Source organism: Psammomys obesus, unplaced genomic scaffold, assembly GCF_907164565.1.
Source record: "Psammomys obesus unplaced genomic scaffold, mPsaObe1.curated_primary_1811, whole genome shotgun sequence".
Lineage (NCBI taxonomy): Eukaryota > Metazoa > Chordata > Mammalia > Rodentia > Muridae > Psammomys > Psammomys obesus.
Window position 1 is genome coordinate 1,947,428 of NW_026596152.1, and position 18,291 is coordinate 1,965,718.

Sequence of the window (18,291 nt, forward strand, 5' to 3'; positions counted from 1 at the left end):
ACACACACACACACACACACACACACACACACACACACACACACACAAACTCATTCCAAATGACTGTTTCTGGTGAAACACAAACCCAGACTAAACTGAGAAACTAGAGTGGGTCCTTTATTTCTTAACTATTACGTGAAGAAATCCATGCTAAACATACTATCTCCATAAATCTCAGATTGTGGTACTCAGAACGTTCACCTAGAGACTTGCCAATGAGGAAGGGAGAAGGCCACAGAGGCTGTTCACTGTAGCCATCGCAGCAGCACTCTGTGATGGACGACACTCACAGCTGTCCAGGGCAGTCTGCACAGAAACGAGCCATGTCTGTGAGAGCCACTTTCCTTCAGCTGAGGGACTAACCACAGCACCTTCAGAATGCTGGGCGGTACCTATGCTGGGCCCAGCCTTAAAACACAAGTTCCTAGGACAACCTGGATATTGCCTATTTTAATTCTATAAAGAAAATGTAATCTTTCTTGTCTATCTTCTTTAGGTGTATAGATTTCATTATGTTAATCATATCTTATAGATCTATATGAGTGAGTATATACCATGTGTATCTTTCTCCTTCTGGGATACCTCACTCAGAATGATAAACAAGAAAGAGGACCCGGGGTAAGATGACCAATCCTCACTTAGACAAGTGGGATGTGCATTGGACGTAGGAAAAAACAAGTAACAGGACAGGAGCCTACTGCACAGGGCCTCTGAAAGACACTACCTAGCAATGTATCAAAGCAGATACTAAGACTCATAACCAAACTTTCGGCAGAGTGCAGGGAATCAGATGAAAGAAGGGGGAGTTAGAATGACGTGGAAAGGATAGGAGCTCCACAAGGACCAAATATATCTGGGCACAGGGGTCTTTTCTGAGACTGACACTCCACCAAGAACCATGTGTGGACATAACCTAGAACCTCTGCTCAGATGTAGCGCGTGTAGCTCAGTAACTAATTGGTTTCCCATAGTGAGGGGAACAGAGATTATTTCTGACAGGAACTCAATGGCTGGCTCTTTGACCTCCCCACCCCCCAAGGGAGAAGCAGCCCTGCTAGGCCACAGAGGAAGACTTTGCAGCTAGTCCTGAAGATACCTGATAAAACAGGGTCAGATGAAAGGGGAGAAGGTCCTCCCCAATCCGTGGACTTGGAAAGGGGCAGGGAGGAGATGTGGGAGGGAGGGAGGGATTGGGAAGGAATGAGGGAGTGGGATACAGCTGGGATACAGAGTTAATAAAATGTAACTTATAATAAAAAAAATTTAAAAAAAGGGAAAAGAAGAGAAAATGCAATCATCTTGTTTAGTTAATATTTGCTCTGAACTGACATGAGTGGCTATCAAAACATCTAGAGTAATTGAGAGGAATGAATTATTATTTAGCAGCTACTACAGGGAAAAAGCAGCTAGTTTCATACTGCGCAGTTATTTCCCCTTCCTAGTTTGGCACCTAACACCATTACATTTGGGCCATGTTTTACTTGAGCAAAGTTTGTGACATATGTGTGCTCTGTTTTAAGTTCCATTCCAGAGGCGGCCATTTCCCTTCAACAGGAAGGTCCTGTGAGGAGTACTGGCTAGGGTTTAATCCAGAGGCCAGATGGCCACGGCAGTATTTCAATTATCCTAATCTCCTAACCACCCCAGAACTTTTGCTGCCACACGAGTCTGCATGTGAACTACCTGGTCTGTTACTGAACGTAATGGACAGCGGAAATCACCAGGGTAACGTGAGTGTGCTGAGATACAGGCTGACCTGTCCAGAAAACCACACTTTCTACCGAGCTGTGACTCAGACTAAGGCTCTGCAAGGGCGAACGTGCGCAGTGCTGCTCTGCGATGCTAGCTTACAGAACAGATTGTCACATCTGAGACTGTCACACCAGCTACAGTTGGTGGACTTTTCAGGGACAGTTTTGGTCAGAAGACTTGGGGGTTTTAATGTTTGCAGCACACATGAGGGTGTAAACCTGTGATTTGATTTCAGTATAATCCAGGAAGCAGGCCAGAGGGAGGCCCCGCACCTTGCCTTGCTCCAACTACTGGAGGCTAATTATCTACCAGAGGGCACAGAGAGCTGAACGCTTAAACTGGCTCAGGTTGGTTTAACAGCAGAACACAATTAGTAAAGAAATAGAGCACTCGTGCAAACAGCTTTCCGAGAGCTCTGTCTGCGGCTTCCAACAACAGCCCTGTTTCAAAGACTCGATGTGAGAGCCACTGTCCATAAACCGCCTCCATCTGGAACATATTCTGCTTCTCATAAAGTGCACTGGACTAACTGTGATGATTATTTTCATACGGTAATGCTCTCCTAAAGAATCCCTTAACACGGAACACATGCCGGCATCTTCAGAGGAAAAGATATCTTCAGGAAATTAGCTGGCTATATCAGATCAAAGACATGGAACCAAATGGCTTCTGAAGCTCGGAGGCTACAGCTTCAATATTTTCACTGCAGTAAACATGACAGCATGTCTTCTTACTGTGCACACGGACCATCTTTTGGCATCACATCACTTTCAGGATGTCCTGTCCTGTCCACGGAGCCTCCCACACAATCCCAACCCACACTACTCCTGAGACAGCAGCACGCGAGCTCTTAGGGGTGCAATGCTGAGCTCGCAACCACGTGATGTGGCCTGTGGGGTGTTAATGTTTGAACCAGAACGAAGGCGGGTGCCCTGGGAAAGGGCTCTCGCTTGCCCAGTAGGCATTCTTAAGTGGCACCCAGGGCGTTTGGTGGAATGGATCCTACAAACACATCCATGAACATTGTGAGGTGCGCAGTGGGCACACGGCCTCACGGGCCCTCACGGGCCCTCCCGGCTCGTGCACATCCCCGGGGGAGGGGCGGCAGTCACAGTAACTGCTACTGACTGTGGGCAACCGGCTCCCTGACTGCCTTGAGAGAAACATGGAGGCTGTGAGAGTAACAGCTTCCTCAGAGGGTGCTCAGACAGCTGGGGGCAGGGAGCAACGTGGTCACGCTCAGGCACACTCAGGAGGCTAAACCAACTAGGCTCACTGCCCCCTGGGCCATGGGCCACGAGGAAGGCTCTGAATTCCTAGGAATTTTTATATTTCCCAAGTTTTTGCTGTTTTATTTTGCTTTAATAAGCTTCAGGGGCTTTTTGATGCCATTCAATTTACTGATATAAGACATAATGGAACAAATTCTGAACCAAAAAATTTTCTATTTAGAGTACGCTGAACCTTAGAGACCTAGAAGACACCCACAGACACAACCGCTGGGCAAAGAAGAGATGCTTAATAATTAATTCAGCAGCACAACAAACCAGCACTCAAAATTAATTTGAAATTGAGTTATCACTGGTTCGTTTCAGGCCCCTGAGGAGTCAAGGGGACACCCAAAGGCGGAGGAATCTATATAGGAATATGGATAGGAACACGTATAGAAAGGGCACCTTAACTGAATGGTACTCAGGCAGCAAAACTAATTACAAAGTTATTCTTTATGAAGCTACGAAAATCAAGACAGCTGTTTTAGTGTCGCTCCCCTTACGATCCCATCAGAAAGCTTCTTAGAAGCCAGGCAAACCAACAAAGAAATCTCCACGACTGTACAAAAAGTGAAAAACTGGAAAAATAGCTTTGCTTTTTGAATGAGAATTCTATCTAAGAATATTAATATTGCCTTGATCACTCAGGCAGGAACTTGTGAGGCAGGAACTACAGCGAGGAGCCCAGAGGAATGCCGTCCGCCAGCTTTCCTGCACAGCCACGCCCACCTTCCAAGGGGTGCCACCACTCGGCTGGGCCTCCCACCGCCATCAGTAATCAGGAGAGTGCCTGCACCTGCCCACAGGCCAGTCTAAGAGGAGCAATTGCTCTTCCTTGCACTCAGGCGACACTGTGTCCAACTGACGAAAACCAAACAGCATGCTCATGTCCTTTGCAAGTAAAGTTTAGTTTGAGCTATAATTTGAATGTACAGCCAAGAGCAGAAGTTTGCAACTTCGGCATCACTGACATTTGGGTAGTTGTATTATGGATCTTAGCAGCCTCTCTGATCTCTACCCAACAGGAACCAACAGCACACCGGTACCTTCCCAGTGGCTGACTATCTCTTGGGGAGCCCCAATGAAGAACTAGCAAGAGAAACGCTGAGGCTGGAGAGGTGGCTCAGCAGTTATGAGCACTGACTGCTCTTCCAGGTCTGTAACTCCAGTTAGAGGGAATCCAAGCCCCTTCGCTGGCCTCCATGGGCAGCAGTACATGGTACATACTTAGAAAAATTGTGTGTGTGTGTGCGTGTGGGGAAACCAGACGTTGCTGGTCCTCGCTACTTTTTCCCACCCTTTAGTCCCCCTATCACCTGGATTAATCCCTTATCACTAGATATGAGAGAAAGGACAGAGAGGAGATCCTTGAATCTAATTTCTTTCTTCTTATAACAACTGCAACCAACTTCCACCCCAGAACAACAACCCCGCCCTGTGAGGCTCTAGCATTTCCATAGCCTCTGAAAAGTTCTCAGAATTCCAAATGTCACACAGTCACAGAAACTATCTGCAGCTGGCAAAACCACACCTTTGCTAGAGCACGAGGCAGAGCATAGCCAGCTGCTGCAGACAGTCCAAGGCAGCTGGGATTAATCCCCACACCTGGGATTAAAATGAAAACATACTTCTGTGTTTTAAAAGAAATCAAAATCCAAACTTGTCACTACAGCCAGGTAGTGGTGGTACGGGCCTTTAATTCCAGCACTTGGGAGGCAGGTGCATCTCTGAGTTTGAGGCCAGCCTGATCAACAGAGGAAGTTTCAGGACAGCCAGGGCCACACAGAGACACCTGTCTCAAAAATAAAATAAAATGTAATGTAAAAATAAGATTTAAGAAGAGTAATGTCAATTATACATCAGCACCTATTATGTGTCAACAAGGAGATCCTCTAAGGATTTGGGGTAGCCAGATTGTACGATGGACACCAAAAAGGACTGAAATGCAATTTTCAAGATGCTCTCATAAAAGACATTGAGCAGGCTCTGTCTTCTCTCTTGGCTCATTCCCTTCGAGGGAAAACAGCAGCCATGTGAGGTCACTCAGGGAGCTCCAAAGAGGCTCAGCTGCTGAGGCCTGAGGCCTTCTACCTCAGCTGATGGGGAATACATCTGGTCAGAAGCTGCCTGCAGACGCCGGAGAAGGAGCTGCCAGCCTGCCAGGCCTTCACTCGATGTCAGCGCTACCCAACAATGTCATAATGACAGCTTTAGTCAGAATGACAACTTTGTGTGGCATGGCTCCAGAACCCCCAGCAGCTGTGACCAACCTCCCAACATCCAGGGACCGTGAGACAACGTCAGTATCTTCTGGGGTTATTTGCTGTAACTGAATGTAAGAAGGAATGAAGTCATGCCCCTGGCAGGGGGTAAATTCTTCTATCGGTTTAATTACCACCAACAGACACAAGCAGTGTTTTAGTAGCAACTTCTCTAGGTAAAAATAAGACTACTCTGTATCATACAGTTTCTCCTGGATTTAGACAGGCAGTGGGGGTGGGGAGGTGTCAAGAAAGATGAGGGGCTTGGTTTATGTGGTAAAATAAAGGACTTTCCATGAAGCTGTACTTGCAAATCTTCACGGAAAAAAAAAAAAAAAAGCCACATACCAAAACTGGGAGCTCACTGCTTCTCCCATCCCACTAAACACAGGCTTTTCAGGAGAATTTAAGATTCAGTTATGGCATAGATTAATGTGGATGGTTCAGGGAAGGCCAGGCCTCTAGTTCAACGCCCCCCCAACCATTTCTAAATGCAGGTACAGGCATTCTCAGCCACTTTGGACAAACAATGCTAAAGGAATTACTAAATGAACAATTAAGCGAATCTTCAAACATTCCTCACTAGGAACAAACAATATTCCAGGCAAACAGATCGTGGTTTCCTACATAATGTGGAAAGCCTGTCACACTTGAGCTCTCAGGCTGAGACAGACCAACAGCGGTGACCTCCCCTCATGTTAACGTTCTGACCCTAGCACTTCAGGATGCAGTTGGAGGAGAAGGCCTTTAAATGATGACTAAGCGAAATGGGCCCTAGTCAACAGACAGGTGTCATCACACAAGGAGACCGAGACACAGATAGAGGGAGATCTGGGAGAAAGTGGCCATCTGTAAGACAAGGAGAGAAGTCTTACAGAAAACCAGACCTACTGATGTCTTGATACAAACTTTCCTTGAAAAAAACACATCTCTTATCTCTTGGTTACAACCTAGACAGCTAGAGGCCCAAGTTTACTGGTCTAGGCCTCTGTGACAACTGAACCCAGTCCCTTCCACTAGTCACAAGATCCACACCACCAAAAAGCATACACGCAGCCCACAATATCACACACACACACACACACACACACACTCAGTTTTAAAGAGCAGGTAACAAAGATACTGCTACAACTAAAGAGCCCCTCTTCCTGGTGTTCTTGACCATCACCAACGCTTCAGGAGGGAAAAAATAGTCAAATTTGAACAACTTAAGTGAAATAACTGAACATTAAAGTTTAAGTTTCTTGGATAATAGGAAAAAAAAGCCCCCTTCGTCATTAATTCCTTAGATATTAAGGGGTTAGCAGAGTTTAACAGTTAAGAAAACACACTGTAACCCAGTGGTGAGTTCAAAGCCAGCCTGGTCTACCACGTGAATCCCAGGACAGCCAGGGCTACAAAAACAAAGCAAAGTAAAGAAGTTGTAAACAGACCCCATCCTAGTGAGAAGCGCCCTGTCTATGCCCCACAGAGACGCAAAGTAGTAACAAGGACAACTGTTACAGTGACACCAACGTCATCACACCCAGTGACCTGCTAAGTACCCGACACACACGCCATTTGTCTTAGGGTTTCTACTGCTGCGATGAACACCAGGACCAGAGCAATTTGGGGAGGAAAGGGCTTATTTATTTGGCTTACGTACCCCACGTCATAGTTCCCTGGGGAAGCCAAAGCAGGGACTCAAGCAGAGCAGGAACCTGGAGGTGGGAGCTGATGCAGAGGCCATGGAGGGGGCTGGTTACTGGCTTGTCCCTCATGACTTGCTCAGCCTGCTTTCTCATAGAACCCAGGACCACCAGCCCAGGGGCGGCACCACCCACCATGGGCTGGCCCTCCCATACCGATCACTAATTAAGAAAATGCCCTACAGGCTTGCCGACAGCAATCTTATGAAAGCATTTTCTCCACTGAGGCTCCGTCCTCTCAGGTGACTGTAACTTATATCAAGTTGATATAAAAATAGCAAGCACACCACTACCCATGTCAACCCCATAAGAGGGCCTGGCAGAGGTGGAAAAGAGAGCGGAGCGCTCCTATACCATCATGTGTCCACATAAAAACAGGAAATGAAACACAACTACAATTACTTTCAATGTGGCAACTAGAAGTATTACTACATCCATTAACTAGCCTTTCTCAACATCTAAAAAGACCTATCAATCCATTTGCTCAAGTCATAGGAGACATTTCATGGGACATCTGAGGAAGTCCAAGTTTTGGGGCTTTTCTACTTACAAAGCGAGATGAGTTATCATTTTTCACAGTCTTCGCATTTCCAAATGATTCCAGAATTGGATTTGCTTGTAAAAGCTGCCGTTCAAGTTCCCCCTGAAAGACACAGAACAGACACATAGATACACACACGTTAATGTCTCGTCTTTACTTCAGTCCTTGGGTGAAGGAGAGGCTACGAGACCACCCTCTCCCTGACACTTTCACCCTGCCGCCATCCAGTGACCTCTGCCGGCTCCTCATTCCTGGTTATGGTGATGGCTTCTGCTGAGAGGAAAAGAGGCCAGCATCCAGAGAGGGACCACAGGAGGAGCAAACAGCATGTTGGACAGACAACAACTTAAACTAGGCAGAAAGTAAGACAGCAACCGGTGTTCCTGAGGCGGAACTGAGCGTGACACTGCTGAAGGAGACACTGCCCCTGTTGTTACTTTCGATTCTGCTTTGGGTGGAGGGCTTAAGGTGGCTGACTGAATAATCTCCACTGTGGTATGCGTTCACACCCTCCCGAGTGCTTTCAGTCGGCGTCGCCACAGGGAGGATGGGAAACAGCCCCACCGACACGTGAGCGGCTGGCAGTGATGGCGCTCACGCCACCCACCAGTAGAGCACCTGGCAAAAAGTGTGCTTTAGTCAGTCTTCAGAACAGACTTCTCAAATGACAAGTGTAAGCTCATGACACCCCACACAAAGCTGCGGGAGAAAGCGTGATACCAGAGGCCAAGGAAAACACTGGGAAGTCATGCTCCGCTTAGGGAATGAATTTCAGAATGATCTCTTCCGATCTAAATCTACCCCCAATCTTATCTCTGTACTTTAGGTTGCCCACAATATTCTAGTCCTAAAGAAAATAGAACCCCGAGCAAATGTGAGTAAAGAGAGTGACATACAAAGAACCTCATGTAGAGTTTCTGGAGCTTAGTGGTCATCACGATGTATGATGCAGGCCACGATCAAATCTCAAAAAGGGGCCAATGAGCGCTACGGCATTACCTCACTCGCGGATCTGGGCATCAACAGGGCCCACTCACAGTGTCAGCATCCCCTGCCGGGACTCTGTGAGGAGATGAGTTCTGAAGGGCAGGGCAGGGTTCCCAAGCCACCTCAGGTCTATCTGGACTGCCTGGACTCGCACAGGCCTTAACCGCAGTCCAGCACTGTGTTCAGCTGAATGCAGTCAAGGACTGGTGCTGTCTTGTGAATTCATTGCCTAGTATCACTCCACTTCCTGGGCATTAGGAAACCTCTTTCCACACTGATTCTCAGTTTATCGGCTTCAACACTTAGACTGTTTTTATGGAAACCTCTGTATATTACATGGTAACAATTTTCCTCCCTCCCTCCGTCCCTCCCTCCCTTCCTTCCTTCCTTCTTTCCTTCCTTCCTTTGAGACAGTCTTATTATGTCCTTGAACTTACTGTGTGGATCTCACAGAGATCCACCTGCCTCAGCCTCCTGATTGCTGGGATCAAGGACATGTGTCACCACTCTCAGCCAGTAATTTCTTAAAGGTGACTGGAATCCTGACCTAAGTTTGATTATTGAAAGCTCCTGTTACTAATGTCTGGTGTGGGCTGGGGATGTAGAGGAGAGGGAGAGTGCCTGCCTGGCATGTGCAAAGTCACGGGTTCAGTCCCTCGTACTGCAGCCTGCAGGAGACGCAGGCAGACTGTGGGTTACTGTTCTGTGAGCCGTCATTTCCATCAACATGACTGTCTGAGACCTTCCTTGTAGTGTGCGGACTATACCAGCTGTCTGAACCTCCAAAGGCTCCCTCTCTCCTCTGCTGTCCAATTCTATTTGCAGGATTGTAGGTATAATCTCTTGTGTACTGTATGGATTCTTTCCCTGTCAATAAACAGACGGCTGGACTATAGCTGAAAGGCAGGAAAGACGAGGGACAAGTTCCAGTAGACAGAGTGAATGGAGTGAAGTGTGTCGGGAATTCACTCCGGGACACTGAGGACAGGTGCATGAAACCTGAGCAGAGGTAGCCAGCCACATGGCAGAACATGCCTAGCTTTAGTGGCCTAGGCTTCTGTAAATGTTTAGGACTCAAGAATCATTATGTCTGGGAACAAGGGTGTGGGTGAAAACATGGATTACAGAAAACCCCTTTTTACATGGGATCAGAATACAGAAATTGTCAGGGAAACTGAGACTCTGGTAAGTGAGGCACCTACTGTAAGACAGAGTTCTGAAATACAGATTCCTTAAAATCACACGCTGTCTTCCAAATCATGATTAAAAGATTGACAATCTATCTTAAGGTGTTTTCCTAACTAGGAAGTGAAGCAAGTATAGCATTTCTGCTTTCATGCCCCTAAGCATGGCAACAGGGAACCGTTGGGTCACATTTATCTCGCTGGTTCCTTTCCCTTATCTCAGTCAGTATCAGGTCAAAATGACACAGGGAATGTTGGAGCAGATGCATAAGTCCTAAAATGTTCTGGTAGTGCCTGGGAAGGGGTGGCGGCGAGCCAGAGGCTGAGGTCTCAGGTCACCATGCACATTAGTGTCCTGAGTCACAGCTGTTGGCTTTCCTAATGGTGTCATGGGATTGCTTCTCTCCTAACTTAGCTGAGACATCAGTGAGACCAGGTAAATATCTTACACAAAGCGCATGTCTTAAAACTGCTATCACAGTCTTATAATGAACTAGGTAAATGGTACTTCTGTCTCTAAAAACTCCCAGGGAGCAATGGCAGCTTACGTCCCTCCTAGAAGTAGGCACACACCTTTGCGTCCATTCTATATGATGACGATAAGCGTTCTCTACGGATATGGGAAGCATTATTTAAATCATTTACAAAAGTCTAAGGACTTAGTTATACAATGTTTGAAGGTCTACCAACCACAGTGAAAACCATATCCTCGTGTTTATGGTACAGCGTACAAGAGAACCTCGGAAGAGGACCCCGCACTTGGCTGGGCCAGGCACAAGTGCTCCAGGTCACGGAGGGTGGGGCAGGAGGCCTCAGAACAAGCGGAAAGTCACATTCCAATTTCAAGCAGGCTCTGGTGTCCCTATCTGCCCTGTCACCTCTGCCTCAGCCCAAGGCAGTTTAGACACTGAGGAGGGACACGGTCATCTGAAGATGTCGAGAGGCAAGTGACTGGCTTGAAGCATTGCTCTTAGAGGTAGTCTTAGAGCTTAGTTGTGCCCATACTGGGGTTTGGAGAGTGATGGGCACTGGAAAGCCTCCAAACGACCTGTCAGGACCGCAGTACCGCACTGATGCTGTGCTTGCAGCTGCCTGGTGGGCGGCACTGAGGGAGTAAAGCCAAATATAACTTCCAACTATGTTATACAACATATCTAAAAGTTCAGACAAATCTTCGTTTGAAGTTTACTTTTGTAACTTAAATTTTATTTATTCATATTTTCAAGGAAAATATAAGGGACCCGCCATACCACTTGGGTGGTGGTTATGCTGACGAGCAGATGCTGCCAAGCATGGGTCTGGGCACAGAGAATCAAGCGGTCATACACGGCTCTCCTGCATTCACATGATCCAGCAATGCAGTTCCCGGCGCACGTGCAAGGAAACAGTGTCCCTACAGACAACGTACCTCAACGTTCAAAATGGCCCAGACGGAAGCAACCCAAATGTGTGCCAGCTGCTGAGTGGACCGCGACACAGGCACATTTAATACAACAGAGCGTTACTAGGCCATAAGAAAAGAACGCTGCACTTGTAATGGTACAATGTCGGCTGAACCTCAACATCACGCCTAGAGAGGAACAGCCGGGCGACCATTCTCATTCACACACAAGGTCCAGAACAGGCACATGTGGAAATACAAAGAGGGGTAGTGGCTGTCAGCACAGGAGGAAACGGGAGGTGATGGCCAGCAGGCACAGGGGTTTCCTGTGGGAAAACAAAAATGAAAATGTCCAGCACTGTGATGATGCTCAACTATGCAGCTGTGAACACAACAGCTGTGAAAACACGGCGTTCTGTGTGGATGGTCGGACTGCACAGCAAGAACTATACTGCACTATTTGACCAACAAAGTCCACTGTAAATTCAGAAACCAATGCAAAAAGCAGAGTGGGAGAGAAAAATGAAGTAAAGCAAATGGAGACTTGGCAAGGTCAGCCACGCGCAGGCCCTGCCCCTGCGAACTCCACCAAGAAGCCGTGAAAACATTCTGTGGGGGCAGCACGTGTGCCAGACATACGGGTTCCCCTCTATCACGGTAACAACTACCTACACAGCACGTGTATTGGAACAGGCATTGTAAGTCTCTAGTGTGACTTAAATGACACACAGGGCTGCCCAGGCTAGGTTTTACAAGTGGTACCTGAGCTTCTGAGAGGGGAGCCAACCCCACTGGGGTAGCAAGGGACTGCTTTATAAGTTCACATTCTTCAGGGTGTTGGAGGGAAACCAAGGACCGATACTTGCTCATTTCTAAACACCCACACAGCTACTACCAGCTTGACTAAGGTAGCAATGAATGCAGAAAGGCAGCCCCGGGGCTTGTGTGCACCAACAGCACACGCAGAGGCCTGCAATTCAGCAGGGACATCACAGCCAAAGCGCAGCTTCCTCCTTTGGGAGAACTTGCGACCAGGGCTGGACTGGAACCCGAGACATCCAAGTTTGACATGCTGCTCGCATACGACTGGGATGCAGAGCAGGTTAAAATGGCATCGAAAGAATACATAAATGGCAGTGGCTTCTGGGTCTCAGAGAACCTGAAAGATCTAAATCCTCATCTTGCTTTTATAACGTTACCTCAGTGCTCTGCATAGATTAAAAGTCAGAGTGTGCCTTGAGTGCAGAGAAAACCTGGTTTCCTGTCTGTGTTGTCCTCCTTCAACTACCAAAGAAGCCCTTATACATCCCACAGCATGGTGATTCCTTCGTTAGCATCCAAGCTCTGCTGCTGGCCTGGACAGCAGTAAGTCACAAGGAACACCACAGGCCTTCATAGTGGAACAACCAGGACGGACAACTTCTCACCTCAAACACTAAGAAAGACACTCAAACCTCTCGGCACCGGTGACAGTCCTTCGGGGAACAGAGGTATGTGCGATCTTTTCTATATATGTTAGTCCATCAGCTGTGGCAACAGCACTGCTTCTTGTTTTAAATGAATGACACCATCGTGCTGGCAGAAGACAGGCAAACCAAAACAGTTGCCGTGCCAAGGTGAGGATCAGGTCCAAGGCCATGTCCCACTTTTCCAGGCCTCCTGGGAAGCAGGGAATGGAACCTAGCTCTGGTGTGTGGTTTGTTCAGTGTTGGTAATTCTGGGGTTAAAAGGCACGCAGCTGATAACTCATCCACTACTTGCCCAGCACAAAGAAAATTCTAATTTATTGAAGATATTAAATACAATAAGGAAGTCTTCAGGCTAAAACACACAGAGCCATAAAAACCTAACAGATTAGAAACAAGAGTACAAGTTCAAGACTGTATCCCAAATTTAAAATGTGATGCTCAGCACAAAACAAAGCTTTCGTGTCCCTGCTAAATAGAAAGGTGATTCTAGCTAAGATGACAGATGATGTTATCTTAAGTTTAAAGACTTCATAAAGATGCATTTCAATGTCATGATAAAGGGGAAATGTTCAGATTTATCTAGAACACAATGGGAAGCACACATGCATGCTGAAAGAATAGGGCTCTAGCAGTCAATACATTTTCAACATTATATCTCGGTTTAGAATAGACTCCACTCAGAACCAAGAGTGCTACTTGTTTCTAGGAGAGCCTGGCTCTAATGACAGACATCAGTGCAGGCCCTCAGGACTGAAAGGAAGAAAGGTCACTTGCCTGGGGTCTCCCTGGCTTCAGCGACTCCTGCTGCTCGTTATAAACAGGGAAGCAGACATTAGCTCCAAGCCAGCGTGCAGCAGAAGCTGATGAGGCTGGCACACGCAGGCTTGCAGAACCATCACAACATCTTAAAACATGAGGGATTCACTGGCACCCATAGTCTGTGTTTTTTACCTTCTTATCATCCATCAATTCTTCCCACAGACCCCTCAACCCCTGGGGCTGCTACAGGCAGCAGCCCCAGCCATTCTGCAATCTGGAAAGAACCACTGAAATTACTTACAGACACGCGTTTGGTGGAACTAAATCTTCACATGCACCGCTCATTAACTTATAAATTGGGCTCCAGGCCACAGCCATAATTCCCGTTTGCCTTGTGGGGGAGTCTACTTAATTTCCTTATATTGTGCCTGGCTCCTCCCGACCACAAGGAAGAGTGGGGCTGCGGGGTGTGTGGGCCGGGAGCCTCGAGCCAGAGCGGTGTACGGAGCAGCTGCACTTTCCTGTCCGCGTCTGTCACATAAAACAATGAAATGCAGACAAAATGCAACCAAGCAAAGACTTACAGGAATATTATGGTCCTTTCTTCCTTTGTGTGAAGAAGCAACGTGGGCAAGGTACTGAATGACTTTCTTTGTATTTTCTGTCTTCCCGGCACCCGATTCGCCCCTGTGAGAAACAGCAACAGCAGCTGCTTAGAGATTTAGGGAAAGAAAAAACGAGAGAAAGCAGCAGAAAACTTACAGGCAAAGTAATAACAGAGAAGAAAATGTGTTATTCTTTTAAGTTATCAACTCCTTATTCTTAGAATGAACCTTGTTACCACACTGAAAAAACACCTTGGAAATCGCTTTCTTTATGTATCAAAAATGTACCCCAAACAGTGGGCTCTGGGCTGCAAAAGAGAATTCATTTACTTTTGTACCTGTCTTTCATCTTTCCTACCATTTCAATAAGCGCACATAAGAGCTATTCTCATGTGTGTTTGTTTTTGTGGTTTTTGAAACAGCCTCCCAGTATAGCCAAGGCTAGCTTATCATGTACGCTAGGGCACTCAACACTTATAATGTACACTAGTCTTGAAATCACACTGATCTTCCTGCCTCAGCTGTCCAAGTGTTGGGATTAAAGGTTTAAGCCATCATTCTTGACTAAGAAAATTACTATTATTTTAAAAGGCTAATTAAGCTAGGTGTGATGGCATGTGCCTTTAATCCCAGGACTGGGGAGGCAGAGGTAGACAGATCTCTTAGGCTAGCCTCGCCCACAAAGTGAGGTCCAAGACAACCAGGGCTACATAGAGAAACTGTCTTGAAAAATAAAAAAAGGTATAAATCAAAACTAAATAAATATTCATTGGTAGTACTTTTAAGAAAACACAGGAAAATACCCAGACACGTTTTTCCTGCACCTAGCGTTGGAGCCTCCACCTGCTGCCCCTGGAGAAAGCCTTCCACCCGTACTGGCCTCGCACACGGGCTCCTGCCCTCATGACCACATGGTTCCTCTGAACCCACAGAACCTCATAGTACGGTACCTCGTATTTCTGGACCAAGCCTGAACTACAGCAAGCCCTCTGCGTTCCCAGGGACACTCAGATTCTTGCCTCTCTGCTTAGAATAAATAGTTCAGGTCTCCAGAAAATGAGCAATGGCTTACTCTTTTTTAATTTATTTTTTATTCATTTTACATTCTAGTTGTAGCCTCATCCATCCTCCCCTCCCAGCTCCACCCTCCCTCACTCCACCCCCCACCTATTCTTCAGAAAAGATGGCTTCCTTTCCCAACTCATCAAGGTGCATCAGGACTGAGCATGTCCTCTTCCCCTGTGGCCTGGCAAGGCAGTCCTGCCAGGGGAAAGTGATCAAAACACTGGCAGTGAGTCCATGCCCCATGCAGCCCCCCTTCCTTTAGTAGGGGACCCACATGAAGCCTAAGCTGCCCATCTGCTACATCTGTGTAGGGGTCTTAGGTCCAGTCCATGTGTGGTCCTCGGTTGGTGCTTCAGTCTCAGCAAGCCCCTCTGGGCCCTGGTTAGTTGGCTCTGTTGGTCTTCTTGTGTAGCTCCTGTCCCCTCCGGGTCCTTTTCCCTTTCCTCCCACTTTTCCACAAGACTCCTTAAGTATCTCACAATGTTTGGCTGTGACTCTTTTAATAATCACATATATTATATAAAAACATATATAAGATATACCTTTATATACTACATATACAAGATTATATATAAAATATACTTGAACTATAGCAAGACATTTAATCTCTAATTTAAATTGTAGACTCAGTTCACCCGCACGCAAGTGCAGTCTCGAAGTGCTCTGGCTGGACAGTAACTCTCCCAGCAAATCCTGACGCCCTCCTTGGAATTCCATGTAAACTGCCCACACCTCAAGTTTCCAGCAGGTCCCCAGTTACACTGTCTCCTCAGCTCTCCTCAGCCACAGGAGGGCTGGGCAGAGGGCTCCTACTGAGCAGCTTCCCTGAGCACCAGTCTCCCACCTCTGAAGTGTAGGCGGTGGGTCTGATCCCCCCAGTCCCAAAGTCTGATGATCCTAGATACAGTGCCTTACTGACCCACAGCCACACTCTACGCTTGGTTAGCAACGCGACTACATAAACCTGGAATCGATTACAACGTAAGCAGCTTGTGGGGGAGTCTCCTGATTGGATCGTTTGAGGTGAGAGACCTAAATCCGAACAGTTGCAGTCAGCAGATACACCCAAAATCTGAGCTACCCTTCTCCTGGCAGCCCTCATAAAAGGCCATGGAAGGAAGCTTTTTAGCTTTTGCTTGCTTGTTCTCACTCTTGCCAGCAAGTTCATCCATCCTGCTGCTGAGGTAGCTCTTTACTGGTATTAGAACCTAACTCTTCAGATTTCTACACATTCTGAAGACTAGCCAAGATAACCAGGCTACAGAAGCGAACAACTACCAGATTCTTGGCCTTTCCATTGCTGCTTTAGCCAAATGCCCCACAGCCTGTAAGCCACTCTAATAAATCCTTACATATATACACACACACTCTCTCTGTCTCTCTCTCTCTCAGTTCTGTTCTTCTAGGGAACCCTGACTAATACACTGGTCACCTTTTCTCCTCCTAGGAGTTTCTGAGTCGTAGGTACTCAAACCTACCAAGCTTTTAATAAGGGTCCTACCCACTTTTGAAGCTCTGCACTTAAGATTATTACATCCTTCTAAATTCTCATTTTATGTAATATTTATTATTAAGTCTATCTGTATTTTCTTCTAGACCTCTCATAAGTTTCCAATTTTATGGCTGAATCTTTAGTCAACCTGAAAAAATTATAGTTTAAGGTAATGTAATTCACCCCCCCACACACGTGGCTCACTTCCCAGTCTCCAGCTATCTGAGATGCAATCTCCCCTTGCCTGTCTGTTTCTCATACATACTGCCTCTTCAAGGTCAGCACCACAGAGCAGAGGTTTGTGAATACAATTAGCAACTGTCAGCACCATTCTTTGCAAACAAAAACAATGAAAAGAAAAATATTCCCTGAGGTTCATTTCATAGATAAACTTCAAATAATTCTGATCCACTATACTTGATCCACTGCCTGTAACCCAGCTGACCGGTTCACCCAGAGTAGCCAGACTGAGTTACTAGGAGTACACACGATGATTCTCCTACACATAGAGCTGTCAAGGAAGAAAAAGAGCAGCATCTAAGGACATCAGCAGTGCGTGACAGTACCCATATTGTCCATTCAAACACTGACTGATCAAAAATGAGGGAGCTTGCGTCCCACACTAAGCTGCTTTATCATTCTCTAGTGTTGATGCAGGGGTTAAGACCGTGAACTTAAATCCTTTCTTTACCTGGAGATACTCAGTGTCCCTGGAAAGCTCAGTTTCTAACTCATGGCACTAGCGGCCATTAGAATGAGACTTTGGGAAAGGAACGGAAGTCACTGAGGTCTGTCTCAGAAAGGGACGGTGGGACTCCAGCACCTGCTTGTCTCATTTACCCTTTGTTGCAGTGCGTGTCCCCGCCACGATGCTCTACAGTGTGTGTTCCCTCCCAACACTGGAGCCAACCAGGCAGGAGACAAAGCCGGGATAAGCCTTTCCCCTCTACAAATGAATTTATCTCTGTTGTTAAGTAGTAAGAGAACGGCCAGAAACACATTACCTACCTGTAGTGCTCTAGGTAAGTCACTTGCCCTTCTGGGCCTTAGTATAAAAGTTGAGAAAAAGTTATTTCATATCACTGAAACAATATGTGAACGTCTAGACTTGTGCCTGGCAGTGGTGTGAATAGCGATAATGATTATGATGACAATGAGATAGTAACAGGAAGTAACAAACAGCGGAAGGTTTCTTAGGTTAATGAGAGAGTCTAGAGAAATTAGAATACAATTCTTGTGGAAAAGAAAAAGTGAAACACAATGGAAAATGACATATCTCAATAGACAGAAGCTGAAAATAAAAACATCCCAAATGAAAGCAGTGGGAGGGCTGGGGAGATGGCTCATGGGCTGTCTTTCAGGACAGGGGTTCCAGTCCCGGCACCCACATGGTGGTTCACAACCATCTATCACTCCAGTTCCTGGGATCTGGCACCCTCTTCGGGTCTCCATGGGCACTAGGCGTGCAAACGGTATATATGCGCCCATACAAATAGAGTAAGAAAATTTAAAATGTTAAACTATTGGAAAAAAAGGAAAAGAAAACCAAAAGGTCAAGCAGGTACCGAGCATGTGCGATCTCTGGCCTTTATGGGCACCTGCACTTGTGTGTACACACACACACACACACACACACACACACACACACACACTTTAAAAGTAATGAAAATACAGTGACTTGGAAATTTAGAAATGCCAGCTGTGGTGGTGCACACCTATAGTCCCAGCACTCGGGGAGGCAGAGGCAGGTGGGTCTCTGTGAGTTCAAGGCCAGCCTGGTCTACAAGTGAGTCCAGGACAGCCAAGGCTACACAGAGAAACTCTGTCTCAAAAACA

At 46.6% G+C, this 18,291-nt stretch overlaps 1 protein-coding gene across 2 annotated transcripts in view; it reads right to left on the reverse strand.

The window, feature by feature from the left end:
- Positions 1-18,291, reverse strand: part of Myh10 (myosin heavy chain 10) — a 116,938-nt gene that overhangs the window by 56,274 nt on the left and 42,373 nt on the right. For both annotated transcript variants that reach the window (XM_055594423.1, XM_055594425.1), the window contains exons 5-6: positions 13,878-13,980; positions 7,523-7,615 (exon numbers count right to left, since the gene is read on the reverse strand). In XM_055594423.1, coding sequence (XP_055450398.1) covers positions 7,523-7,615; positions 13,878-13,980 — 196 coding nt within the window. The remainder of the gene's footprint in view (positions 1-7,522; positions 7,616-13,877; positions 13,981-18,291) is intronic.